A 24,042-nucleotide genomic window follows, 5' to 3' on the forward strand; every position below is an offset into this window, starting at 1 on the left:
GTCTGCTGCGTTGCGACTGGAATTCCCCCACTATACAGGCTTTCCCAGTAAATGTGTGGCGTTAAAGGAACTTTAAATTAACTCAAAATTAACACACTCATTTTGACAACCCTACTTTGTAAACATTGATTCACACTCTCACATCTCACCTGTATGTTTTTATTACACTAAGATTTAAGTATTTAAATCAACTATGTTGCTTTTCATGCTATAAATAGTAATATACCTGCCAGTAAACAAAATGTCCCCGACATGTGCCGATTATTTAGAGGCAATCGAGCAGCGCAACACATGCAAAGAGCAGGTTTGGCTTAACGTGCAGATTCCATAGGCTGCATTGACGAGCAGTTGCTATGTTCTATCTTTTCTCGCTGCCACAATGCTATGTGTATGTATGTGCATTTGCGGAATGTTTGCATGAGCACGTGTGGCACTCGCATGTGTGGCTGGAAGCCGTTCCAGCACATGTGAGTGTTTTATGGGTCCGGTGGGGGTTAAGGTTAATGCAATAAAACAACCTTACCCGTGCCCCGTGTCTGCCTCGAGCGAGGATTTAAGACTGAAGGGGAGTAAAAGACAAGGAAAAATAAAAAGCAACACGGGGAGTTCAAAAGTGAAAACTGAAGTGACGATGCCGATGGCGTGGTTTTGTTATGAGGAGGCATCTGTCGAACTCACGTCTTAAGAATAGATGAGTGTGAAATAGTTTTGAAAGCAAATATATATTTATTATTATTATTTTAATGTATGGCGTGTCTGTGGAGTGCAAGAAAAATGAAAGAAAAAAAAGGTCGAAAGCACTGTATAAAGAAGTCACGCAAACTACAATTCTCAAATGACTGTTCGACCTTCCTTCTTCTGTATTTACGTATAGCAATACCGAAATTAGAATGCTTGAAATGAACCCTGAAAGTTCATGTATATTAATTGACAAAAACAAAGGGCATTTTCATAGTTTAATTTTAGCAATGTCAGATTATTTCTACTTTTTTTTTTTTAAATATCATTTTAATTTAGATTTTATTTCATTCACCCAAAAATATTTTTAAAATTTAGTTTTCGTTATTTTGGTACTTTTTTGTTATCTATAACACACTTGTGTTAAACCATTTCAAAGTTTACATTCACAAATCCTTATCAATGCTGAGCGAAAGACTTCGTTATTGTGACGTGGAAAAATTGAATAGATATGTCAAATGTTTGTAGTCTACCAAGTCATTCACCACATTAAAAATAACAAATGCTACCTTATGTAGTTACCTGCTAAGCTAACAGTGAACCGAGCTCCTAATCTTTCATCTTCTTCTATTCTTCATATTTTCTGGCTGTCTGGATGCCAATGTTGCCTCTCACAGGTCAGTCTTGGTACTACAACCGCCATCTGGTTTGAGGGATTTGTGTGGTGTGCTATGTTTAGCATCTGGAGTACACCACACTATGAGAGCGGTAAACCACACAATGGCGTTCCCCCCCCCCCCCCCCCCCCCCCCCCCCCGTCGTGTGGGGTCTTTCAGATTTGAATCAACTGAAAACTATTACAATGTTCTTGTGACTGATGTTATTGCATGCAACAGTGGAATGACTGTCCCTGTCCAAGTTAGTCAATAAGTGGCAATTGGTTAAATATGGTTGTTATATAACTCTTTTATCCCATCTGTTTTCCACCAGTTAAAGTGCAGCACTCTTTCATGTTCTAACTCGAGATGGGCATTTGACTGCATTTTCCTTTATTGGAGTTGGTCAATTCATGGATTGCTGTTGTGTCAAAAAAAAAAATTTGGGGGGGGGGGGGGGGGGCGAGTACAGATAACAGGTATTGATATAGGCCCGCTACCTGCTCTTATTTCAAGGTATCAGTACTTGCGACAGTGGCCAATACCAATATCAGCCGCCATCTTGTGCCTATTTTATGATCAGGAACTAGATATTAGAAATCAGAAGACGAGAAGATTGTCATTCATTTCATGCAGAATTAAAAACAATCCCCCCGCCCCCAGAAATTCTAAGGGAAAAAATGCTTTGTTCTTTAAAAGTTTCTGTCGTTTTTTTTGGTGTATTTTTGTTTATTTTTACATTTTCTGTCGTATTTTTTTCAGAAATGTTATGTATCAGTATTAGTGGTAATTGGTATTGTATCGGTGACTCCGCAGTAGTTGAGTACTTAGCATGAAATAATCTCTCAGAATTTTCTTGAATGTAGATCAACATTCATGTTGGTCTGCGTGAGACAACTTGAACCAACGGCGCCTCTGCTCGTTGCAGCCAAATAGTGAACTCAATTTGTATTAACTCATTCACTGCCATTGACGCCTATATACGTCAAAAATGAATTTGAACTATTTCTATTAGTTTAACATTTTTTCCCACTTTTGTTAACAAGAGTATGAAATCCTAGATTTTTTTATTGCACATTTAGAACAGATATAAAATGTGTGATTAATTGTGAGTTAACTAGTGAAGTCATGCGATTAATTAAAATTTTGAAAAATTATCACCTGGCGCCCCTAATTCTTAATAAAAAAAATGTAATCGTGAGTTAACTAGTGAAATCATGCGATTAATTACAATTAAAAATGTATCACCTGACGCACCTAATTTTTAATAATCGTTTCTTTAAAAAACAATTATAAGAAAAAAAAAATTTAAGATAATCTTTTCTTTAAAATAAAAAGAAAATAAAAAAGAAAAGATGATTAAAAATTAGGGGCGTCAGGCGATTTAAAATTTGTCATCGTAATTAATCGCATGACTTCACTAGTTAACTCACATTTTATATCTGTTCTAAATATACAATAAATAAAATTCTAGGTTTTCATACTCTTGTTAACAAAAGTGGGAAAAAATGTTAAACTAATAAAAAAATAGTTAAAATGAATTTTTGACGTATATAGGCGTCAATGGCAGTGAATGAGTTAACTGCTTCAATCAAGGCTCACAATCCACATGCTTTCCACACAATCGACAGAATTCTTGGTGGTTTCTGAATCGATGAACATGCCCATACTCGGTTGTGACCCTAATTTGGTACAGTGACACTAAGTAGCCTTTCTAGCATTCTTCCCTAAAACGTATCGCCCGTGTCAGCATTCACCCACTAAGGAGTGTAAGAATCATTACGCTGTCCTTCTCCCTAATTGAAGAGCACTAAATCATGTTAACCAGAGGCTTTTAAGCAGATGAGATGTCATTGATTTTGCTTTGGAGAAACCATTCCCCTCCATTCTCGTTGACCCTGGTGCAGATGCCCCCCATCCCCCGCCCCCTCCCCCCTCCCCGGTTTAATAGCCCACTTGAGGTCCTGGCCCCCACTGCCAACTGCACATGCGTTCACCTCCATGAGGTAGTGGAATGTTCTGCGTTTTACTGTCAGCACTTGCAGCGACTCCCTCCTCGACCGCTTTTTGTTTCTCTTTTTAGACTCAGTCTTGCGCAACATTTTAACTCCTCTCAAAAGGGATCAACCAGTGTTAGAATTCGCCTTAAGCGTCAAGTTGTGCGCTCTCAAGTGAGCAGGTGTCAGCTGGTTTATGGAAGTCACCCGCCGCAGCTCCACCACCCCTGCTGCGTTGTGTTTTCTTAGCCTAACAAGTGTGTCGGCGTGTTTTCTCTGCGTCCCCCCGCAGGTAGACAAGGTGTGTGGCCTGACGACCCGGGCGCCCACCGGCATGCGGCCTACCGGACCGGAGGTCACGACCCCCAGTGGGACCTCATCAACTCCGCTTCCTTCTGCTGCCCCTTTCAAACCTCTGCCGGAGCAGTGGCGTGGGCAGCTCGCCCATTTGAGGAGGTACGACAAAGGAGGAATTTGGAAAGTCAATGTCGATTCCATCTGGGAAAAAAATAGAAAGGCAAAGGATGAGCGTTGAACGTTTATTTCAATGGCAACAATTCAAACCTAGTATAGTTAATACTATAATTAGTAATTGTGAAGAAAAAAAAAGCAGCCTCCTCCAAACTGTACGCCGTATCATGTGACCACTTTTTCTGATGACGTTCTTTTTTTTTTGGTTTGGTTTATTAAACATATAAGAAAATAAAAGTTAACTCATTCACTGCCATTGACGACTATAGACGTCAAAGATTCATGTGAACTCTTTCTATTAGTTTAACATTTTTTTCATTTCATTTCATTTTTTATGAAAACCTAGAATTATTTTTATTGTACATTTATAACAGATATAAAATGATCATGCGATTAATTATGATTAAACGCCCCTTATTTTTAATATATCTTTAAAAATTAGGCCCGTCAGGCGATTAACATTTTTAATTGTAATTAATCACATGACTTCACTAGTAAAAAGTAGTTATTAATACAGAAAAAAATTAACAAACAGGCAAAAAAATAAAAAACTTGAAGATGATTCCAGCAAAAAAAGCATAAAGCCAAAGTTCTCATCGCTTTCCTTGTTGACAGTTCTTAATATAGTATTAATGTACTGCTTGGTTTCCATTTCAAAAACCTAAAAACAAACGTTTCGAATGACTAACTTTTGATTTGTGTATGTGAAATTTCACCAAAATGATTATCAAGTTTATTAGAAACATTTCTTTATTTTGTTCATTGTCACTATTACAGAAACCAAACAGTACATTTTTCCAGAAAATACAGAATTTAGGGTCAATATGATCAATAATCGAATGAAACAAATCTTTCTACAATTTATACTTCTTCTTCTTCTACTTCTTCTACTTCGTCTTCTCCTCTTCCTTTTTCTTGTTCTCCTCCTTCTTTTTCTTCTTTTTGTCCTCCTCCTTTGTACTTTGTTGTATCGCTGTAGCCCAAATTTTGAGGCTTACATTAATTTTTCCAGAACATTTTGGTTGACCTCCAAATTGCAACATTTGAATACGACGTAGCTTTGGCTGTAAAATTTTAACCTGAATTGTGTCATGATTTTTGTTTTTTGTTGGACAGAAGTAATTGTTATATAACTTACTGTTAGGGCTGTGCAATAAATATTACACTCCGCAATTACAAAATTTGCATGATCCTAAACAAAAATAAATAAATAAATAATTTGAGTTTGAGTTGTTTAAATTCATATATTGCACTTTTTATTTTTATTTTAAAATGACTAATTCAATAAATCTTACATAATTATAGTGTTTCAAGTAATTTTATTTGTCTTAATATATTTTTTTTAATAATCGGGGTTATTATTATTTTCCTTAATCGAGCACACCAATATATATAAAGAGATGATCATGTTAAAAAAAAGATATATCGGCCATTTACTGTATATAACAAATACATTATAGTGTTATAGTTACACATTTGAAGCTCGTTTATACAGTAGTTATGTCATATGAAACATACGTGCACTGATTAACAGAAAAGTTGTACACATTGAGTATCCATGACTAAAAGTGCGAACCGTTAGTCTCAGCATACTCTTTTTTTTTTTAATTCCCCCAAAAAGTTTGTCTTCGCTGGAATGTCACACACAATTGATCAACCCTAGACACAAATGTTTGAAAACACACAGCCATCATTTTCATCCTCCGCTACGTTACACTGGCGCGTGCCCTCCACCTGGCCTTTAAGGCCGCCCTCCCCTGGCACCGCTTTGCCGGCCTATGGGCAGTGTGGGCTCAAGCTTAATCTTAACAAACCAACTATTTCCTGTTTACCCAGACAGCCATACCGCCGAATCTTAACACCAGCTGGCCTCAATTGAAATAGTAGGACACACACATTTGCCAGCGTTGCCTGTCTGACCTTGTCCCGAAGCATGAATCACTGCGCTTGATGCCGGCCAAACTGACAGGCCTCGCCTGGCAATGCCAGCATCATTCATGGCAACACAATCCAGAGCTCCGCGTCGGCTGCCAACGCTGACCAGAGCACGTGTGGGAGCTGACCACTTCACAGGCCGTGACTGCGCTGCCGAAAAAGAACACAGAGCAACATTTGCGTTTCATTTCGGCGGGAAGAAATATAAATTCAGAAAGGACATTTAACAGTGCACTTTTGTATGTGTTTTTTTTTTTTTTTTTACTAGCTTAAATCAAAGACTACAGCATATAGAGGTGCAACGGATCACAAAAGTCACGGTTCGGATCGGATCAAGGATTTGAGTCACAGATCGGATCAGCAAAAAATAAATAAATAGTACTTTGTCTTCATTTATTTTGTAAAACACTTTTTCCAATTACATTTTAAGGACAATTCAAAATGTCTTAATATAGCCATTTAGGATTTAGGAACACAACTTTAAGTGCAATATGAGGTAGAAACATTCTTATTTTATACATGGTCCATGTGTAAAATAACAAGGTAGGCTATTAATGGCTTAAAGTTGTGTTTCTAAAATCGAAACGGCTATGTTTGACATTTGGAGTTAAACGTTTGAATGAGTTAATAATGAAACAACCTCAAAGTGCAATTTAAGGCGCATTCCCTTCCTTTAAACATGGAGAGTGAATTACAAAGTAGCCTTGGTCCAGAATATTGAAAAAGAATTAAAGTAAGCCAGGTACCAGCTGTCAAACTCATTTGCAGCTACCAGCCAGGCCCTCGTTGATAATGCTAACAGCTAGCTGCTAGCCACTCACGTCGGAGGCTTCTGCCATACAATGACGGCGTAATTAATTCGCACTTTCTTAAACCCTAGGCGGTATTGTGACCCGTTTTCGGCTTTTTGATGGTTCTGACCACGCCATTTCAAAATAAAATACTGCCCGCAGATTGTTCTAAATTAGCGCTTAAATATGAGTTCGGGATAGCGTTGTGTTGATGTTGGTCGCAACTTTGATGTTAATCAAAATAAAGAAATCCTAAAAGTCTAAAAGACGCGGGCCAACTTCAAAGTAAAGGTCTACTAAGGCTATTACCGTCAATGTATTATTTGGTCAACTTTATTTTGAAGTTAGCCTTAGCGTAGGCGGCGTGGTCTTCCATGACATGTCCGAATAGTGTCGAGAAAAGAGGCAGAAAAAAAATCCTGTATCTTTGAGGACTTGTTTCACCCCAAGTGACCAAAATGCTCCCATAACCAATCTTCCGTGGGGGCCTGATCCGAACCGACCACGAAACAATGATCCGTTGCACCACTACTCCAGCACAGAATCTTTTTAAAGTTGGTCATAATGCGAGGAGACGGACGGGATTGTTAATGGATGTATTTCTGCATGTGCATGGTTGTCTTTTCCTCCTCACCATGTTGATGTCATGATGTGCTTTTGTTTCTGTTTTCTGTCTCTCGCCAAACCTTTCACTTCCCCCTGCATCCTCCTTGCTTGCATCAATTTCACCCGGACTCCAACTCCCATCACTCCCAGCTCGCCCCCACTGAAACCCTCCAAGAACAATAAACATAATCTGAGAACACTCTCTAGGTAAGCATGCATCCGGAAAATGTCTCACACACTTTTATTAAATTGCAACTTATATTTAAAAAAAAAAAAAAATTTAACCACTCATTCACTGCCATTGACGGCTATACACGTCAAAGATCCATTTGAACTGCGCTATTGAATTAATGTCTTCAAAACCTTTGGAGAAGTGTGTTTACTGATTCGGTACGGGACAATGAAAATACATCCTCTGAAAAAAAAGCATTCCTCAATCATAAAATCAAGGTTGTTGTCCAAACTAAACACAAACTTAAGGACCCTGTAAAGTGATTTCTGAGATTGCCATTGTACATTGCCATAACCTCCTATGTTACAATTTGGTCATTTTAATATTTTTTTCACAAATCTATCAAATTGGTCAGTGCACCCATGTGGGTCTCAGTTTGACAAATTATTGACCAATCTAAAGTGGATGTCGATTGAAAGTCAATTTGAAAGCTGTTTAAAGACAAATTTCTGTTTTTATCTTGAAACAGACAAATACATTTCTATTCTATTATTGGCACAGATATTTGGCATTTGGAAGCATATAAGCATCGGCCTTATATCGGCAATGGCCGATAAGAGATCAATTTAAAACTTGGCTATTTTAACACAGCATCAGAATCAAATTCTGGGAACTTCCTGAACTTTTTGTTTTTGCTTGAACTGAACACAAAAATAAGAGAAAGATTAACATTTCAGTTATACACTGAATGTCTTCATTTACCCAAGAAAACTTTAAGGCACTATTATTATTTGTTTTCTTTTTTAACTAAAAACCTGCAACAAGTTGCAAATCTGAAATACTATTTTACAAACGTATCATCGCTGCTATGTGAAAAACACTTATGTCCATTTTTTATTTTTATGTTTTTGGTGTGAAACTGAATGCAGACATCCCAAAAACCAAAATTAAAAAAATGGAAAAAATGGACATAGGAGTTTTTCACATAGCAACGACGATATGCTTACATTTTCAACAAAGTGTTGAAGTTTGTAGTATTAAAACTTTTAGTGCCAATATTATCCCTTTTACTGCAAATGGTTATCGGCTCCAAATGTTGGTGATCGGCCTCCATGGCTACTATTAATCAATATCGGCTATTTTGGCGGTACAAGAAATCAGCCCGATGCTTGAGATATAGCGTTGAACTGTTTTTTTTTACCATTTTAATTTTCCACATTTGTTTTTTTTATGGGCGTGGCTAAACTGGTGCCCGATGTTGCACTTCGGCATTCGGGAGGGATCATCCCTCCCTCACTGTATAAAAAGTTGAGCACCTTCATTCACATCAGCAGCGATCTGGCACAAACTTGACAAGTTTGCTCTATATTATTTATTTGGTTGTTACGAACATAACTATGAGATTCATTTTTCAAAAATAATTTCCAGTTGAATACATTTTGTAGAAACTTTATTTGGACGTACGCCATTGTTATTTACGCCGCAACGCATTGAGTGCGTAGTGACGTAGAATGGCGGCAGGCTCTCTGCCGAGCAATGTGAAACTCCTATAAAGAAAGCAAGGTAAGCCTCCGTAGCGTTCCTAAAGAAACATCGGGAGACTCGCCATCCCCCACGTCGTGCTCTCATCGTTCACCAGACACATTCAAGAGTTTTAATCGTCCCTTTAGGAACACTAACGGAGGTTTACGTTGCTTTCTTTATATGCGTTTCACATTGCTACGTCACTACGTACGTGCGTACGTCCAAATAAAGTTTCTACAAAATGTATTCAACTGTAAATGATTTTTGAAAAATTAACCTCATAGTTATGTTAGAAACAAGCAAATAAATAATATAAAGCAAACTTGTCATGACAGTCGGGGTTCCTTTTCAGCTCGTATAGTTAATATATGTATTATTTACAGAAATAAGAAAGTTGCTATCCTAAACAACATAAACACATTTTTCTGTCATTTTAACTATTTCTATTAGTTTACCTTTTTTTTCCCATTTTTGTTAACGAGCATGAAAGCCTAGAAATGATTATTTTTTGTACATTTAGAACAGATATAAAATGTGTGATTAATCGTGAGCTAACTAGTGAAGTCATGCGACTAATTACGATTACAAATTTTAATCGCCTGATGACCCAAATTTTTAATAATCTTTTCTTTTTTTTTCTTTTTTTTTAAAGAAAAGATTATTAAAAGTTAGGGGCATCAGGCGATTAAAATTTGTAATCAGAATTAACTCACGATTAATCACAAATTGTATATCTGTTCTAATACAATTTAAAAAAAATCTAGGTTTTCATACTCTTGTTAACAAAAGTGGGGAAAAAATGTTGAACTAATAGAAACAGTTCAAATGAATTTTTGACGTCTATAGCCGTCAATGGCAGTGAATGAGTTAATTGTTCAGCAGACATGCCAACAGCATTCAAGAGCGAGTTTCTCAAGTTTTAAATAATTTGCCATTTATTTATTTATTTATTTTTATTATTATTATTTTTTAATTGTTCACATTTGGCACAAATCTAAGAGACATATTGACTTTCACTTTACAGCGACTTTAAGTCCAAAATGATCATTGTGCTTGCTACAGTATGTTTCATTCGAACAGGTTAATCCACAGTAGTGGAATCTTCTGAAGGAAACACGCCATTTGGATTTAAGGCGAAATGTCAACAAAGAAGAAATCCACTTGGCTTCAGTTCAACTTTTCGACGGTCCGAAGTTCAAATGGAATGAGACAGCTCTTTGTAGACTGCGGAACATTAATCTTAACCTCCATTGTCGGGTCACTTAGCAACCAGTAGAGGGCCAAATGAGGCTTCACTGCCGACAGTTGCTGTGAAATGCACCCCACCTCACACGGGGGAGTGTTGGTTGGGCGGGGGTCATGTTACTGCCATAAAATGTCCAGCTTTCCATTGACCCTTTGGAGGAGACACATAAATAATTGCCGCCAGTAGTGTTTTTGAAGGAGCATTTGAACCTTTTTATCGCTCATCTTCATTGTCCTTTTTGTTTGCTTGGATTGCTCTGAATTTCATGCCGTCAGTGTAGACAAACAGGTCTTCAAAGCGCATCAGTTATGGAATATATATTCTACCGGGTTTTGAATGACTACGTCAAGCCTCCCATGGAAAGCAAACAGAGAAAGTCATCGTAGCTGGATTGAGATGAGGTGAATAAGCAGTATATGCGGTGACAAGATTTTACGAGAAGTAATTATACGTCCTTCAAAATTTTGTTTCCATCTCCAAAATCACATATTAGACGATTTTTATGTGTCTTGACGATTTTATGTGTCTTGGCGATTGTATGTGTCGCTCACATTCTGCACCTCCTCAGGGACTTCCTGATGTACCTGCAGCGCTACAAGTCCTTCTATTCAGCGCTCCCGGAGATGCTGTGCGAAGGAGAGAACGTGGTGGATGATGCCACATGCTGGAGCGGAGATGAGGTGGTGGAGAGGTAAGATCCCGGAATGTGACGCTGAGCTGGACATGAGTAGGAATGTACACACTTTCATTTAGTTGGACTCTGATGTCATAAAATGATCTCTTAAGAATTTATTTTATAAATCACGGAGTGGTTTGGGTTCTGAATACATTAAGGAAATGCTAATTGTATATCAAACCCAGTAGGGCTCTGAGGTGTGCAGACTTGGGTCTATCAGTGGAGTCCAGGTTTCAAAGCAAACATGGTGAAGCGGCATTTAGTTGTTATGCTGCAGCGCAAATGGAATAAGTTGTCAACAGAAAGTATAAATGCTTGTAAATCAGGTTAAGAAAAATATGAGTTGCCTAAAGTTGCCCTTTCCTTGCCATGACAAAATTTTCTCCTGAATCTGGTAAGTTGAATGCTCCAATACAGAGATTGAAACACGTTCTTGCCGGATAACTTGACGATATGAATGACTAGAATGAATACGACTGGATCTGTTTGTCCAACACTTATGACAAAAAAAGGGTTTCCAACCAAATGTTTTGAACTTTTTAAAGGGATGCTTGACTAATTGAGTCATTTTCAGCTGTAAAAAGTCCAGAATTAATTTGATAACTTCATTATTTTTCATGTACAATTAATACCTTTAAAACCTATTTTCCACTTGCTGTCGACTGAAGATGACATCACCTATGCTGAGGAAGTAGGTAACGACCAATCATGGCTCAGTTTGCTGACCAAACCCAGAAAACAGGTGAGCCATGATTGGTCGTTACCTACTTCCTCAGCACATGTGATGTCATCTTCAGTTGACAGCAGGTGAAAAAAGTCGTTTTTAAAGGTATTCATTGTACATGAAAAATAATGAAGATATCAAATTCATTCTGGATAAAATACAAACTTTTTACTGATGAAAATGGCTCAATTAGTCAAGTATCCCTTTAAGCAAATTTAGTGAAAATGCGGAGAGGAGACTGCAGCATGAGAGGATGCCATATGAGAGAGTTTCTCTTCCACAAGACACTTTTGGCTGACTGGCTAAAAGATTATTGTTTGCTTCTTTTATTAATTTCAGAAATATTTTTGTTCCTCTTACCATTCCTGACATGCCGAAAACGCCTAAAAAAGGTGCACCCAAAGTCAACTTGAAGCTGTTCTTAAACCATTTGGACTATCAGCATAATTTTGGTCTCTTTTTAAAGATAACACTTTGAATTTTTCTCCCCAAAATCTGTTTAAGTGCTACTGGCGCTGAGTAATAGAAGTTTTAATAATAATAAAAAAAGACTAATCTGATGTTCGTCTAATAATTTTTCACAAAATCTGCCTTGAAAATTATTGTAGACAATAAGACAATATGAAAGCTTGAGGTCTTCCCTAATTCCATTCAAGTTTGACAATAATACTACAGAAAATGAGCATTTTACGCAGGATTTTCCAAAGCAGGGGTCCATGCAAAAGAAAATGTGCCATTTGGGTGACCCTTGAAAGCCAAGGTCAAGTCTGACAAAAATTCATTTTAATTAGTCACTATTCTATTTTCTATTCTATTCTATTTTTAGACATAGTTATTATCCACATTTAGACAAATTCAAAGCAAGGGATCAAAGAGATATGCGCCATTATGACGCAACATTGACGCACTTTGATGTTCTCTCCCATTGATGTTTGGGCAAGCGTAAAAATGTTACTTTGAATTTTAAGCCTTTTTAAATTATTATTTCTAACGTTTCCATCCAGGCTTATTTTCTTGAAAATTTGAATGAAAATAGTTGGATGGAAACCCACCTAAAGTTATTCTCTCCTCCTCCTTAACTAATTCACTCCCAGCCATTTTCACTGAAGCAACCTCCTTCGCTTCCGGCTGTTTTACTGGATTTTGACAGATTTTTGCAAGGCCCACAGAATATTGTGTTCTATTGCTATAAATACATGGAACCTACCAAAAGAAAGATTAGATCTTCTTTCATCAGGGAAAAAAAAAGTATAGTTATCTATTTCAGTTTTGCAGCAATTAGCATTAGAATATAGCTAAGTTTCATCATTATTCACAAATCTGTTTAAAACTGTGGAGAAAACCGCTTGTTGCAACATGACCCTGATTGATCTCTTATACTCTTCTGCCACCTGCTGGCCGTTTTTGTAATAACTACCATTGCTTCAACCGAGGCTGCGTCAAAGCCTTCTATATGCTCTAGCATAAAACCAACAACAACAAAAAACTTATAAATATGTCTTTGGGACACTGGTAATATTTAAAATATAACCTTTTTATACGTTTTTGGGAGCAAATGAGTTAAGTCCCACTTCCGTGGCAAACCTCAGCTTTTGGCACTGCCAGTTTTTGGCTTTGAGAGGAAAACAAAAGTACATGGGCGCCTTTTCCCCCATGACTCGCCCCGAGTACTCGTCACATCTCTCGGTGGATAATTCTACAGGATGAAGTCATATTTTGCAGCTCATTGCATGCGATGCGTTCTTGGATGGGAGCAAATATGAGCCATTTATGCCAACCTCTGCGGCTGTCAAAGTCATTTTCTCTTCCCTTCCGCAAAGCAGACGACGTGCCAAGCGCATACTGAGCAGACCACCCATTCATCATGCACTCAGAGTACAGTTGGCAGCTTGAATGCCAGCTTCGTGATCAGTAACATACGATTGCGCAAACACCAGGCCAAAAGTCCATTTTGCACCTGAGGCAAAACAGTCCCCCCCCCCCCCCCCGCGCCCCCACCCCCCTTGTCAATACATGTGACCTGACTCACTTGATGGCCAAGACGCTGACTATCAACAACAGCGCTAATGGTGTGTTATCACCCCCCCCCCCCCCCCGGGTCCAGAGCCAGATCTTGTCTTGTGGTGTCGAGTAGTCTTGGGGCGAATAAGAAAACAGAACCCTACTGAGACATTTGGCACCACTCATAAACTCTTCAGACTGACTTTGTGGTGTGAGTCACAGAAGAAGAGAAAGAAGAAGATCTGGCCATTAAAAGCGTTTTGAAGCCTCGCTGTGCCCACGTTTGAGGGCAGCATGGTACGGCCACGGGGGGAGGGAGACTTGGCAGCATAAAGACCCATTGTGGAGGCACTGGAGTGGGCCACAGCCCTGCCATGGGGACCCTCAAAGCCTTTAGGGTGAACAAAGACCCTCCTATGAGGCTGCATGGGAAAGACTTTGCTGCCATTACTGCTGACTGTCCACAACATGCCTGGGAAAGTTAGACGAGAGGCTCGGAAAGAGGGTTAGCTCGTAAATATGAGAGGAGATGGGAACCTCGATCATATATGGATGCTTAAAATTTGACTTTTCAAGTCCCCAAGGACATCCATCAACACTGGGTTGATGTTGGATTCGTGCAAGTGCGCCGCGCTCGTGCAACTGACTGGCACGCCCGTAATACCTCAAGGCAAATTAAAAGCAACGGGGATTGACATTCTCTTTCTCTTTATTCAGCATCCGATGACAGAACGGGGGGTGGGGGGGGGGGGGGGGGGGTGGCGGCAAGCAGTCGTTAAACATCCAAGCTCAAAGTGCGTGTGTTGGCATGCATTCAAACATCCCAGAAACACACGTGTGAACACTTTTGCACCGTCTGTCCGGAAAGATAAGATCAACCATAATAACCACACTTGTTTTAGATAGGACAATTGTATTAGTTAGTTAGAATCATATCAAAAACAATGACAGCGATAACATCAGTAAAAGCGGGGAACAATTTGAAAAATAAAAAAATCGGTTGAATTTTTTTTTTAAGGCTAATACCAATTATTAGTAGTCAAGGAGACCGATAACCGATATTTTAAGCCCATATTCATTTGCAGTAAAAGAGAAAATATTAACATAAAAAAAAAACTTTTTCTTTTCATTTTAAACATATAATTGACAGCTTTGTTTGAAAATTATAACAAAAATTGCAGGGAGCTTCCACGGTCATCAGCTAAAACTAACCCGTAAATAGTTCCCTAAAGTTTTCTACTTTAAATAAGGTTTTCTAAAATGTCAACATAATTTATTAAATTTTTTAAATACAAAAGTGTAGGGAGTTCCCAGTGGCCGCATCATTTTTATGAAGTGGAAAATTAAACAAATCCGTAAATGAAAAGTTGTCTGTATCTCACTGAGCGACAAATGCTTGCAAAATGCGAATGTTAGCTAATTTGGGGTTTTCGTCAGGGTTTGTCAAAAGTTTCAAAAGATCTTTTCAGACTGTGAAAAATTTTCTTAATATGTTTAGAATAACAAGTAAAAACTGTCTGTGAACATCTTACAAATCCTGATAAAAACCCTAAATTTGCTATGTTCGCAAGCATTCAGCGCTCAGTGAGATACCAGCTTTATCGGCCTTTAGATTTGTAAAAAGGCAGATATTTGTCAAAATGCCAAATATTGGCATCGATAATTGGCCCGGACAATAATCAGTCTATGCCAAATTTTTATGCTGATTAAAACTAAATTTGGCATGCTGATTCCAAAATTGCAGTCAGTTTTTTCTCTCGAGCATGTCTAGCAAAATCCCAATGTTTAGCTGTAGTAAGACTGTAGTAAGAAGAGATGATTACGATTGGACTCATCTATTGAGGATTAGTGCTGGCTTTTCTCTTAACCTTGTAGCCATGGGCATACCGTTTTAAGTTTTATTTTGCTTTATACTACTTACATACACATTTATTTCATATTTTTTAAAGAAAACTGTATCCTATAACTCAACAATTTGTGATGGAGAAAAACTGAGATAAATTTTGGATTACGTACACAAAAATTTGTTAAGAACAGCTGTCGGACCTAACTCAGCAAAAACAAATTCCCCATGACAAGAACAATGAGAACACTATTGGTAAAATAAAAACATTGAATCAAAATATGCGTCTTGCTGTCATTCGTGTCGTTTATTCTGGGATCTGGGATTTAGTGCTAAATCAAAGCTACAAGCATGGCAGCAAACAGTAAAAATCCAAACGGACCGCAAGGCACTGCTTTCTGGCGCCGAGCGGCTTCACCACACTCCGCCGTGCCGCTGCCTTCAAACTACTTAATGAAATGATGTAAACCAGGAAGGAGTCGACACTCAGACTTTGCCAGCGGCGGAACAGAAAACTTGAAAATCCGGAGGGATGGAAGAAAATATTGCTGTTAGAAATTTGCCAAATTATATTTTGACTGTCACTGACCAACAAACCCCTGCAGGATGAAATTTGTATTGAGTTCAATTACCATAATTTTTGTTTCCTAAAACAAGGCCCAAAATGAAATTTCATTCCAAAATTTAAACCTCTAACAGCACTAAAAGATGGATTTTACATGACATTTCGGGCTCTATTATCATAGCAAGGTGCCGGTGCGCGAACAGTTAAAAACGGTCACGTCTAGTCTACCGTGTTTGGGACCGTATTGCGCTTCGCTGGGCATTAACGTCTAGCTAGTGCACCTAGCAACTTGTTGACAAAAAAGTGAACTGGATTTTAGACTCACAAAACCCAGGACTATATAGTGGCGCAGGTGGTATAACACAATTTTGGTGGATTTGATCGAGCGTAGGCAGAATGATTCGGCACTCTGTTTGGGGGTGCATAGCGGTGCACGTGCACGGCCCCTTAACTTTGGCTAAATATTGTTAATATGCTTTCCTTTAGTAATTTAGGTAAGCTGCTTTTATTTTCTCTTTTTCGCTGCTCAATGTCATTAGCTGTTGTCTTTCTGTAAATGCTGCTAGGTGTTGTGTGTGTATAAATAAATAAATATATATATATATATATATATATATATATATATATATATATATATATATATATATATATAGCTGAAATACAAATATGTGGGGGTTAACTGTCCAACAAGTGGTAGAATCATTCAAACTGATCTCCAAGGTTACAAGAATGTGTGTGGGTGAGTAATGCATGTGTGTGTGTGTGTGTGTGTGTGTGCACTCCACTGTTATTGAAAAGATGGATGAGCGCACAGTCATCACCATATTTCACATACTGTATGAGTCCAAAGTTTGGATTCATGGCGGACGACGGACCACAGACGGTGTAACGGCTCCCGAATGCCTTACATTTTTATACATTCATGACAACCCGTTTGTTTATCATTTTGACATCTGGAAATCATTCTGTCTGTGCGATTTGAGAGGCGGGGAGAGTGTTCCACCAGGCTAAACACATAACCCCCCCCCCCCCCCCCCCCCGGAGTCTCTCCTCTGCTCACTTTTCCCTCATTTGTTCAGTCCAATCAGTCCGCGGGCTAATTCTCCCACCTGCCTCCCCCCGCGTCGGACCGGCTCATTTAAAACGTCACGGAAGCAAAAGGGCTTGCAACGAATTAGCAGTTTAGCAGAAAATGATCTGTTGTCCCCAAACGTCGATTTTGAACAATATCCGTGCACAGTAATGATTAGAAACCTGTTTTGACCTCTGAGTTTAATTTGACAAAACGCCCGCATCTCAAATCAGCGTTCCCCGTTGAAAACACAGAAAATGCGATCACACTTTTTTTTTTTTGTCAATTCGACGGACATTGTGTTGCTATTTCTGGTTTCTTTCTGTGGCTATCTTGGGGCAGTATCGTCCATCCATCCATCCATTAAAGGGTTATAACAGCGTGAGATTAATGCCACTCATTAGCCCGTCAACAACTTTATTTATAAAACATTTCATACACAGCGTAACTCAATATGCTTCACGCAACACCCAAAACACAACAGCTTATTAGAATTACTAAGATGACGTATATTGACAACACATTTTTAAACAAACAATTTAAAGACATTTAAAAGCAAAGGAAATAAACTTAAAAGAATGTATAGTGAAATTGCTTTGATGGTCTTAATCAAAGGTATGGCAAAAAATTTAAATGTTCAAATTGGATTTTAAAGCATTTATACTCGGGGCTGACTTCACTTCTGTTGGCCACTTATTCCATTTGCGCTGCAGCATAACAGTGAAATGTTGCTTCACCATGTTTGCTTTGAAACATGGACTCCACTAAATGAACCCGAGTCTGCAGACCTCAGAGCCCTGCTGGGTTTATGTTCAATTAGCAAAATATTAATCTACTGAGGAAACAGGGTTATTATAGTTTTGAAATTTCCGTTTGTTATTTTGTTTCGTTTTTTAAATTTAGTTTTAATTCGTTTTCAGGTTGGTTTTGTTAGTTTTTATTAGTTTTAGTTATTTTTAAAAATGCTTAGTTTTAGTTAGTTACAGTATTCGTTTTTGTTAGTTATTTTAAATGTGTATTACTTGTGTGCAATATTTAATAAACACCATGGTAAAACTCATTTCTTATCGAGCGTTGCATTTCAGCTGAGTTAAATGAAAAAGCAGGTGAGCCGCGCCAAAGCACGCAAAATTGTCGCCGAGGAGACTCTCAAGGTCCTTTTGTATTATAGATGATGTCACTTCAATGACACACTTTCAAAACTCCTTATTCCGGTTAAATAAATATACTTAAAGTCAACCCCAAAGGCTCATGCATTAAATTAATTACCAAAGACTAAAACGAAGGAAATTTCCGCTAAAATTATAGTTAGTTTTATTTAGTTTTGTAAATATAAAATGCAGTTTTTGTTTTTATTAAAAAGCTTTTATTTTTTCCTTAAAATAGATTTTTTGAATTTTTGTTTTTTCTCCCCCATTAGTTTTCATTAACTAAAATAACTTGCTGAGGACCCAAACTATAAACCGGTAGCAACATTTTTAAATGTATTCTACAGATGATTATGAGCCAGTGTAAAGTCTTCAGGACTGAGCGACAAGATTGTAGTCAAGAAAACAATTGAACCTGGAGAAGTAATGATTTTTGTGAAACTTTTCGTACGTTGCGCGTTCCTATGCACATGAAACCCATTTGCATTTGACGACCGCAGCAAACTTCTTGGTCCTTCCTTTGTGCCTCCAACAAATCCCTAATTCAAGTTTGACGGCCCATTCCTTTCCCATAACCCTTTGCTGCTGCGAATGACCTGCGTGACATGCCGGCATCGCTGCCTCCACATTTCCCTTCCTCGGGAGCGCTTGCCTGTTTCTGTCGCGCGCATCATCAGTAAGTGCAATTTTTTCAAAATTGTGATTGTGAAAGTTTATGCCGTCCTTTGCGCGAGTAGTAAAGTTATTTACGACAGACCTTGGAGATGTTTGTAAAGTGCGCCTCCAACTTTCCGCTCTTCTATCGCAACTTTTAATGAAGGGGCCGCACTTTTTACAGCGTCTCGCTTCTTGCTGCGTGTCCAGCCTGTGGATGTGTTGATGTCATATCATTAAAGTTCCACAATAGGCTTAGTGAGCGAGGTGGAGCACTCGGTAACCTCGCACCCTCGCACCCTCGCATGACACGGCACTCGCTGCAGGAAATGAGGAGAAACAGGAAGGGGAAGGGAAGTATGCGTGAGGACGGGGAGGATGCTGAGCTAATTGATGTATGAGAGAGTAAAATGAGAGATGTAGGTCAGTTGTAGGAGGAAAGCAAGAGCGACCGGATGATTAAGGCCTCGCTTGTTTGTAGGTCTCATTGTCTTGTGCGCGCTTTCCTGTGTGTTGAAGTGGTTTTAGTTTGACACACTTTTTGCACGCATCACGCCATTGGACAAAGGACAAAACCCAAAGAAGAACTTACAAGAAGGTTGTGGTTCGGTTCCCGGGATAACATCGACATAATACGCTGTATGGAAAGAGAACGAGAAATGACGTACCTATTTGGCAATCAGTAAAATGACTGGGACTGCTCGATTATGAAGAAATTATTCATCACGATTATATTGGTAATAATTGATATCACGATTATGACGATCATTATTTTTTGGTACAAAAAAAGAAAATGGTAAGACAATTTTTTGGGGGGAAACATTACAATAATGCAAGTTACTTTTGGTTGAAACAAAATGTTAAAAAACAAAATAAAAAGGTAGCAAATGTAAAAATTTAAAACAACTCAAAATTTGTATTAATAATCTTTTCTTTTTTTTTTAAACGATTATGCAGATTTTGTAATTGTGGAGTATAATAATTGAAATTGTAACTGCACCACGGTGCATGCCGTGCGCGTTCCCTTCTTCCCGCGGCGACGAACGACGAATAGTAACGGCTGGATGTCGGTCAACGGCCGCATGATTCATGATTCAGCCTCATTTTTCGTATTTTTCGTAAAGCACAATTAAAAAGGCGCCTTATGAATGGATGGTTGTCGGCTTTTCAGCTCGTCGTGTCGATGCTTTCTTCATACCGGAACTAGAACTACTTCCTGTTTCAATGTCAAATGTATTCCTACTAGCCTAATGCTGCAGTCGCCGGTTGTACCCGACGCAAGCTGAACTTTTCTGGCGGCATATTTCTAATAAAGACCCGACCAGCGCGAGGTAAACGACACAGCCAGCTTCCAATAGCTTCCCCCGTGCAGTTGCACGGCGAACAAATGCAAGTAACCTAGCATAATAGCGCTAAATAAAATAAAAAACATACTTTACAGTTACAAAAAACGATTTAACAAACAAGGCTTAAAAAATAATGCGCCTTATAACCCAGAGCACCTTATGTATGAAAATAGTTTAAAAATAGACCCAATCGTTGATATTGCGCTCAATGGTCTGAAAAATACGTTAGTTTAAAAGGGTTTAAAGTCAACGTTAAACATTTTTGGGCAATAACATGTTAATTGTGACCTCACTCGTCTAAATATGACGTTCTGATTATTATATTTGTGCGTTATGCAGCAAAATCCAGCCATTTTTATCCATCTTAGCTGAGCTGTGATTGGTTGTTATCTGAGACCCGAGCAACTGTGATGTCATTTTCACTCGACAGCAAGTGGCAAAATGGCCGCCTTCTGATATTGCTAAAAACTGCTGGATTTTGCTGCGTAACGAATATTAACCAAAATACCGTATTCAGACTAGTGGGGCTGCATAGACCATATTATTGTCAAGAAATGTTTTTTGGGTTGACTTCCCCTTTAACTCATTCACTGCCATTGACGGCTATAGACGTCAAAAATTCATTTGAACTATTTCTATTAGTTAAAAAAAAAAATGTCCACTTTGGTTAACAAGAGTATGAAAACCTAGTTGATTTTTTGGGGTACATTTAGAACAGATATAAAATGTGTGATTAATTGTGAGTTAACTCGTGAAGTCATGCAATTAATTATGATTACAAATTGTAATCGCCTGACGCTTTAATAAATTAATAATTCATTCACTGCCATTGACGGCTATAAACGCCCAAAAGTTAGTTTAACTTTTTTTCCCACTTTTGTTAACAAGAGTATGAAAACCTAGATTTCTTTTTTTATTGTACATTTAGAACAGATATAAAATTTGTGATTAATCGTGAGTTAACTATTGAAATCATGTGATTAATAACAATTTAAAAGAATAATCGCCTCTCGCCCCTATTTTTTAATAATCTTTTTTCTTTTTTTTTATGAATTTTATGGCAGTGAATGAGTTAAAGAAATGTATGGTGTAACGACTCTTGTCTTCTACGCACGCCATCGCTTCTGCATTTCAGTGTAGTAAAAAAATAAATAAATAAAAAGACTCTGGAAATTGAGTCCTGTGGTATGAGAAAGGTCTCATATATGCACCACGTGCACTTACACACTCCCTCTGTTCAGTCCGCTTTTTTAACAGCCTTCAAAGGCAGAGGAAATCCACCTTCAAACCTCCGCTTTGATCCGCACGCGCGGCTCGTAAGTGCGTGGACGCGGGATTACGGCCTCCCGGCCGTCACACTATCCCTGTGTGCCCAAGCTTACATTATACAGCAACACTTGCGCACATTCACTCAGCGTGATCACGAAAATTGGGGTGATTTGGAGGGGAGACGCTTGGCTTTTTTCCAGCGAGTCAAGTACTTTTTTGTCTCGGCGTGACGAGCCAAATGTTGAACTTTGTCCGATGTTTGATTTTGGGGGGTGGGGGTGGGGGAGGGGGGTCGAGGTAAAGGTTTTACGTTGCGTGTTGGTGTGACTACATGTAAATATCCGTGTGGTATTTAGCATCAGGGTGAGAATATGAACGGGGGTGTTTGGGTTCAGTCCCAAATTTCAATTTCAAGTTGAAATATGGTATTCTGGTTAATATTGCGTTAGTGGAATATGAGTTCAGCAGCAAAATTCAGTTGCTGTTGACTGAAGATGACATCAATGTTGCTCAGATGACAACCAATCACAATCAATGGATAAAAAAGGCGGGATTTTGCTACATAACTCATATTCTAATTTTTTTATTTTAATTGGAATGTCATGTTTAGACTAGCCCTCGTAAGGAAAATGTCAAATTTTTTGCTTTTTGCTTTTTATTAACTCATTCATTGCCATTTACGACTATAGACGTCAAAAATTTATGTGAACTATTTCTATTAGTTTAACATTTTTTTCATTTCATTTCATTTTTTTATGAAAACCTAGACTTTTTTTTATTGTACAATTATAACAGATATAAAATTATAATGTGATTAATTACGATTAAATGCTCCTTATTTTTATTTTTATTTTTTAATTAGGCCCGTCAGGCAATTAAAATGTTTAGTTGTAATTAATCACATGACTTCACTAGTTAACTAACAAATGTTATATCTGTTCTAAATTTTAAATATATTTTTTCTTTGTTTTCATACTCTTGTAAGCAAAAGTGAAAAACATTTGTTTAACTAATAGGAATAGTTTAAATGAATGTTTGACATCTATAGCCATCAATGGCAGTGAATGAGTTCATATCAAATATACACATGAAAAAAATCACTTAAATTGCACCCATTTGTCCAAAACATGTTAAAGTTCAAAATGGCACTGTCCAAAATTTCAAAATTATTATTGTCTTTATTATATGTTGGAAACAAATGTTTTATAGTACACATGAGTAAAAATGTCCAAATTTTGGCCCATTGACTCCCATTATGAATCATCATTTTTCATGTTTTTTGATGCACTGCACACCTGATGTGTTATAGTGCATTTGCCCTGATTACCCAATTTATCCTTTCACTGGGGCACCAACTAAACGTATAATTTTTATTTTTTTTACTTTAGAGTCATAAAAGTCATAATACACCAGATTGCGCTAGAGAGCTAATTATCATTTTTGATTGAGCTGACTTATGTGCCCTCTATGTCCCCATTCTCATACCAAAACAAGAAAGCACGGTTGGGATCGAGAGCTCAGGCCTGTGATGAATGTATGTGCGTGAATATTCCAATTTTAATGTGTTTACTATATATATATATATATATATACAGATGATAGTTAGTTGTGCTTAGGACAATATTTTTTTTTTTGTCCGTAGAGTGCATCAAAATCAAACAAATAAATAAAAACTTTATATGTATGGATAGGTCTGATGCCACTGAATATTTTAAGTAGTCACAAGTAAAAAAAAAAAAAAAATCAGGAATGACTTTGATATCACCTTTCCAATAGTGAGCCAAATATTGGCTTATTTTACTTAAGAAAAAAACTTTAAAAAAAATTATGTTACAAGGGCTAGTGAAGTCACGTATAATATATTACTGTCAAGAAATGTTTATGTTTGACTTTCACTTTAAGAGTAAGTCCGACGTAGCGAATAGCTACGTGATCGGATGACAGCTACGGAAGGAGCGAGGCAAAGCTAACACGGCCTCACGCTGGGCAAACAACAAAAGTACAGTTCGGCACTGTGGAGGCTGTTTGCGCGTGTGTGTCCGTGCGGTAACCTGAAACCACAGGGACAGCGTTCCTCGAATTCCGGCTGGCTTTGGGTGTCACGGCTCGCTCACTTGAAGCCTCTTGAGGCATCTGTAAAGGAACAGTGACAGACGGAAGGGAAAGTCCCCACTCATACATGAAATGGCATTTTTAATGAGGGACGCACACATATTGTAATACGGTAAGCAACTGAGCTTTACTGCAAAGAGTGAGAAAACGTAAATGACATCACCCCAAAAAAAAAATCGGATTGGGCATATTAGAAAGGGAGTTTGCAAAAAAAACAAACACTTTGACATATTTTCTATAACAAACATTACGGAAGAAAATATTTCGCACCTCCCCAACTCACCGCTGCGACGACAAATAGTATATTTTGTCGATAAAATTGCTATGAGTACGCCATTGCATAGGAGGTAATAATCCTTGTGCAGTCTCTGACAATGAGTGCGCCACTGCCATCTACTGTAGTGGATGTGCAACTACACTTAACTCTTGTACAGGGGGAAAAAAGGGCCCAGTCCCCCCCCCCCCCCATTTAAGAATGACTGAAGTAAAGGCACAATATTTAGCCGGAGACGTACGATTTTGTTTTCTTCACAGATCTTAAATTGAGCATGTACTA

The 24,042-nt window shown here is 38.1% G+C and overlaps 1 protein-coding gene across 3 annotated transcripts in view; it reads left to right on the top strand.

Annotated features, from left to right (window-relative positions):
* gpc5c (glypican 5c) overlaps window positions 1–24,042 on the top strand; it is a 183,233-nt gene that overhangs the window by 81,465 nt on the left and 77,726 nt on the right. For 2 of the 3 annotated variants that reach the window (XR_015097391.1, XM_086098478.1), the window contains exons 4-6: window positions 3,624–3,787; window positions 7,285–7,341; window positions 10,645–10,767. Coding sequence is in view for 2 of the 3 variants with exons in the window: in XM_086098478.1 (XP_085954604.1) it covers window positions 3,624–3,787; window positions 7,285–7,341; window positions 10,645–10,767 (344 nt within the window). In the remaining variant the exon portion in view is untranslated. The remainder of the gene's footprint in view (window positions 1–3,623; window positions 3,788–7,284; window positions 7,342–10,644; window positions 10,768–24,042) is intronic. The other variant, XM_086098492.1, reaches the window with a different exon arrangement.

Source organism: Leptonotus elevatus, chromosome 1 (genome assembly GCF_054856555.1).
Source record: "Leptonotus elevatus isolate MCC_2025b chromosome 1, RoL_Lele_1.0, whole genome shotgun sequence".
NCBI lineage: Eukaryota > Metazoa > Chordata > Actinopteri > Syngnathiformes > Syngnathidae > Leptonotus > Leptonotus elevatus.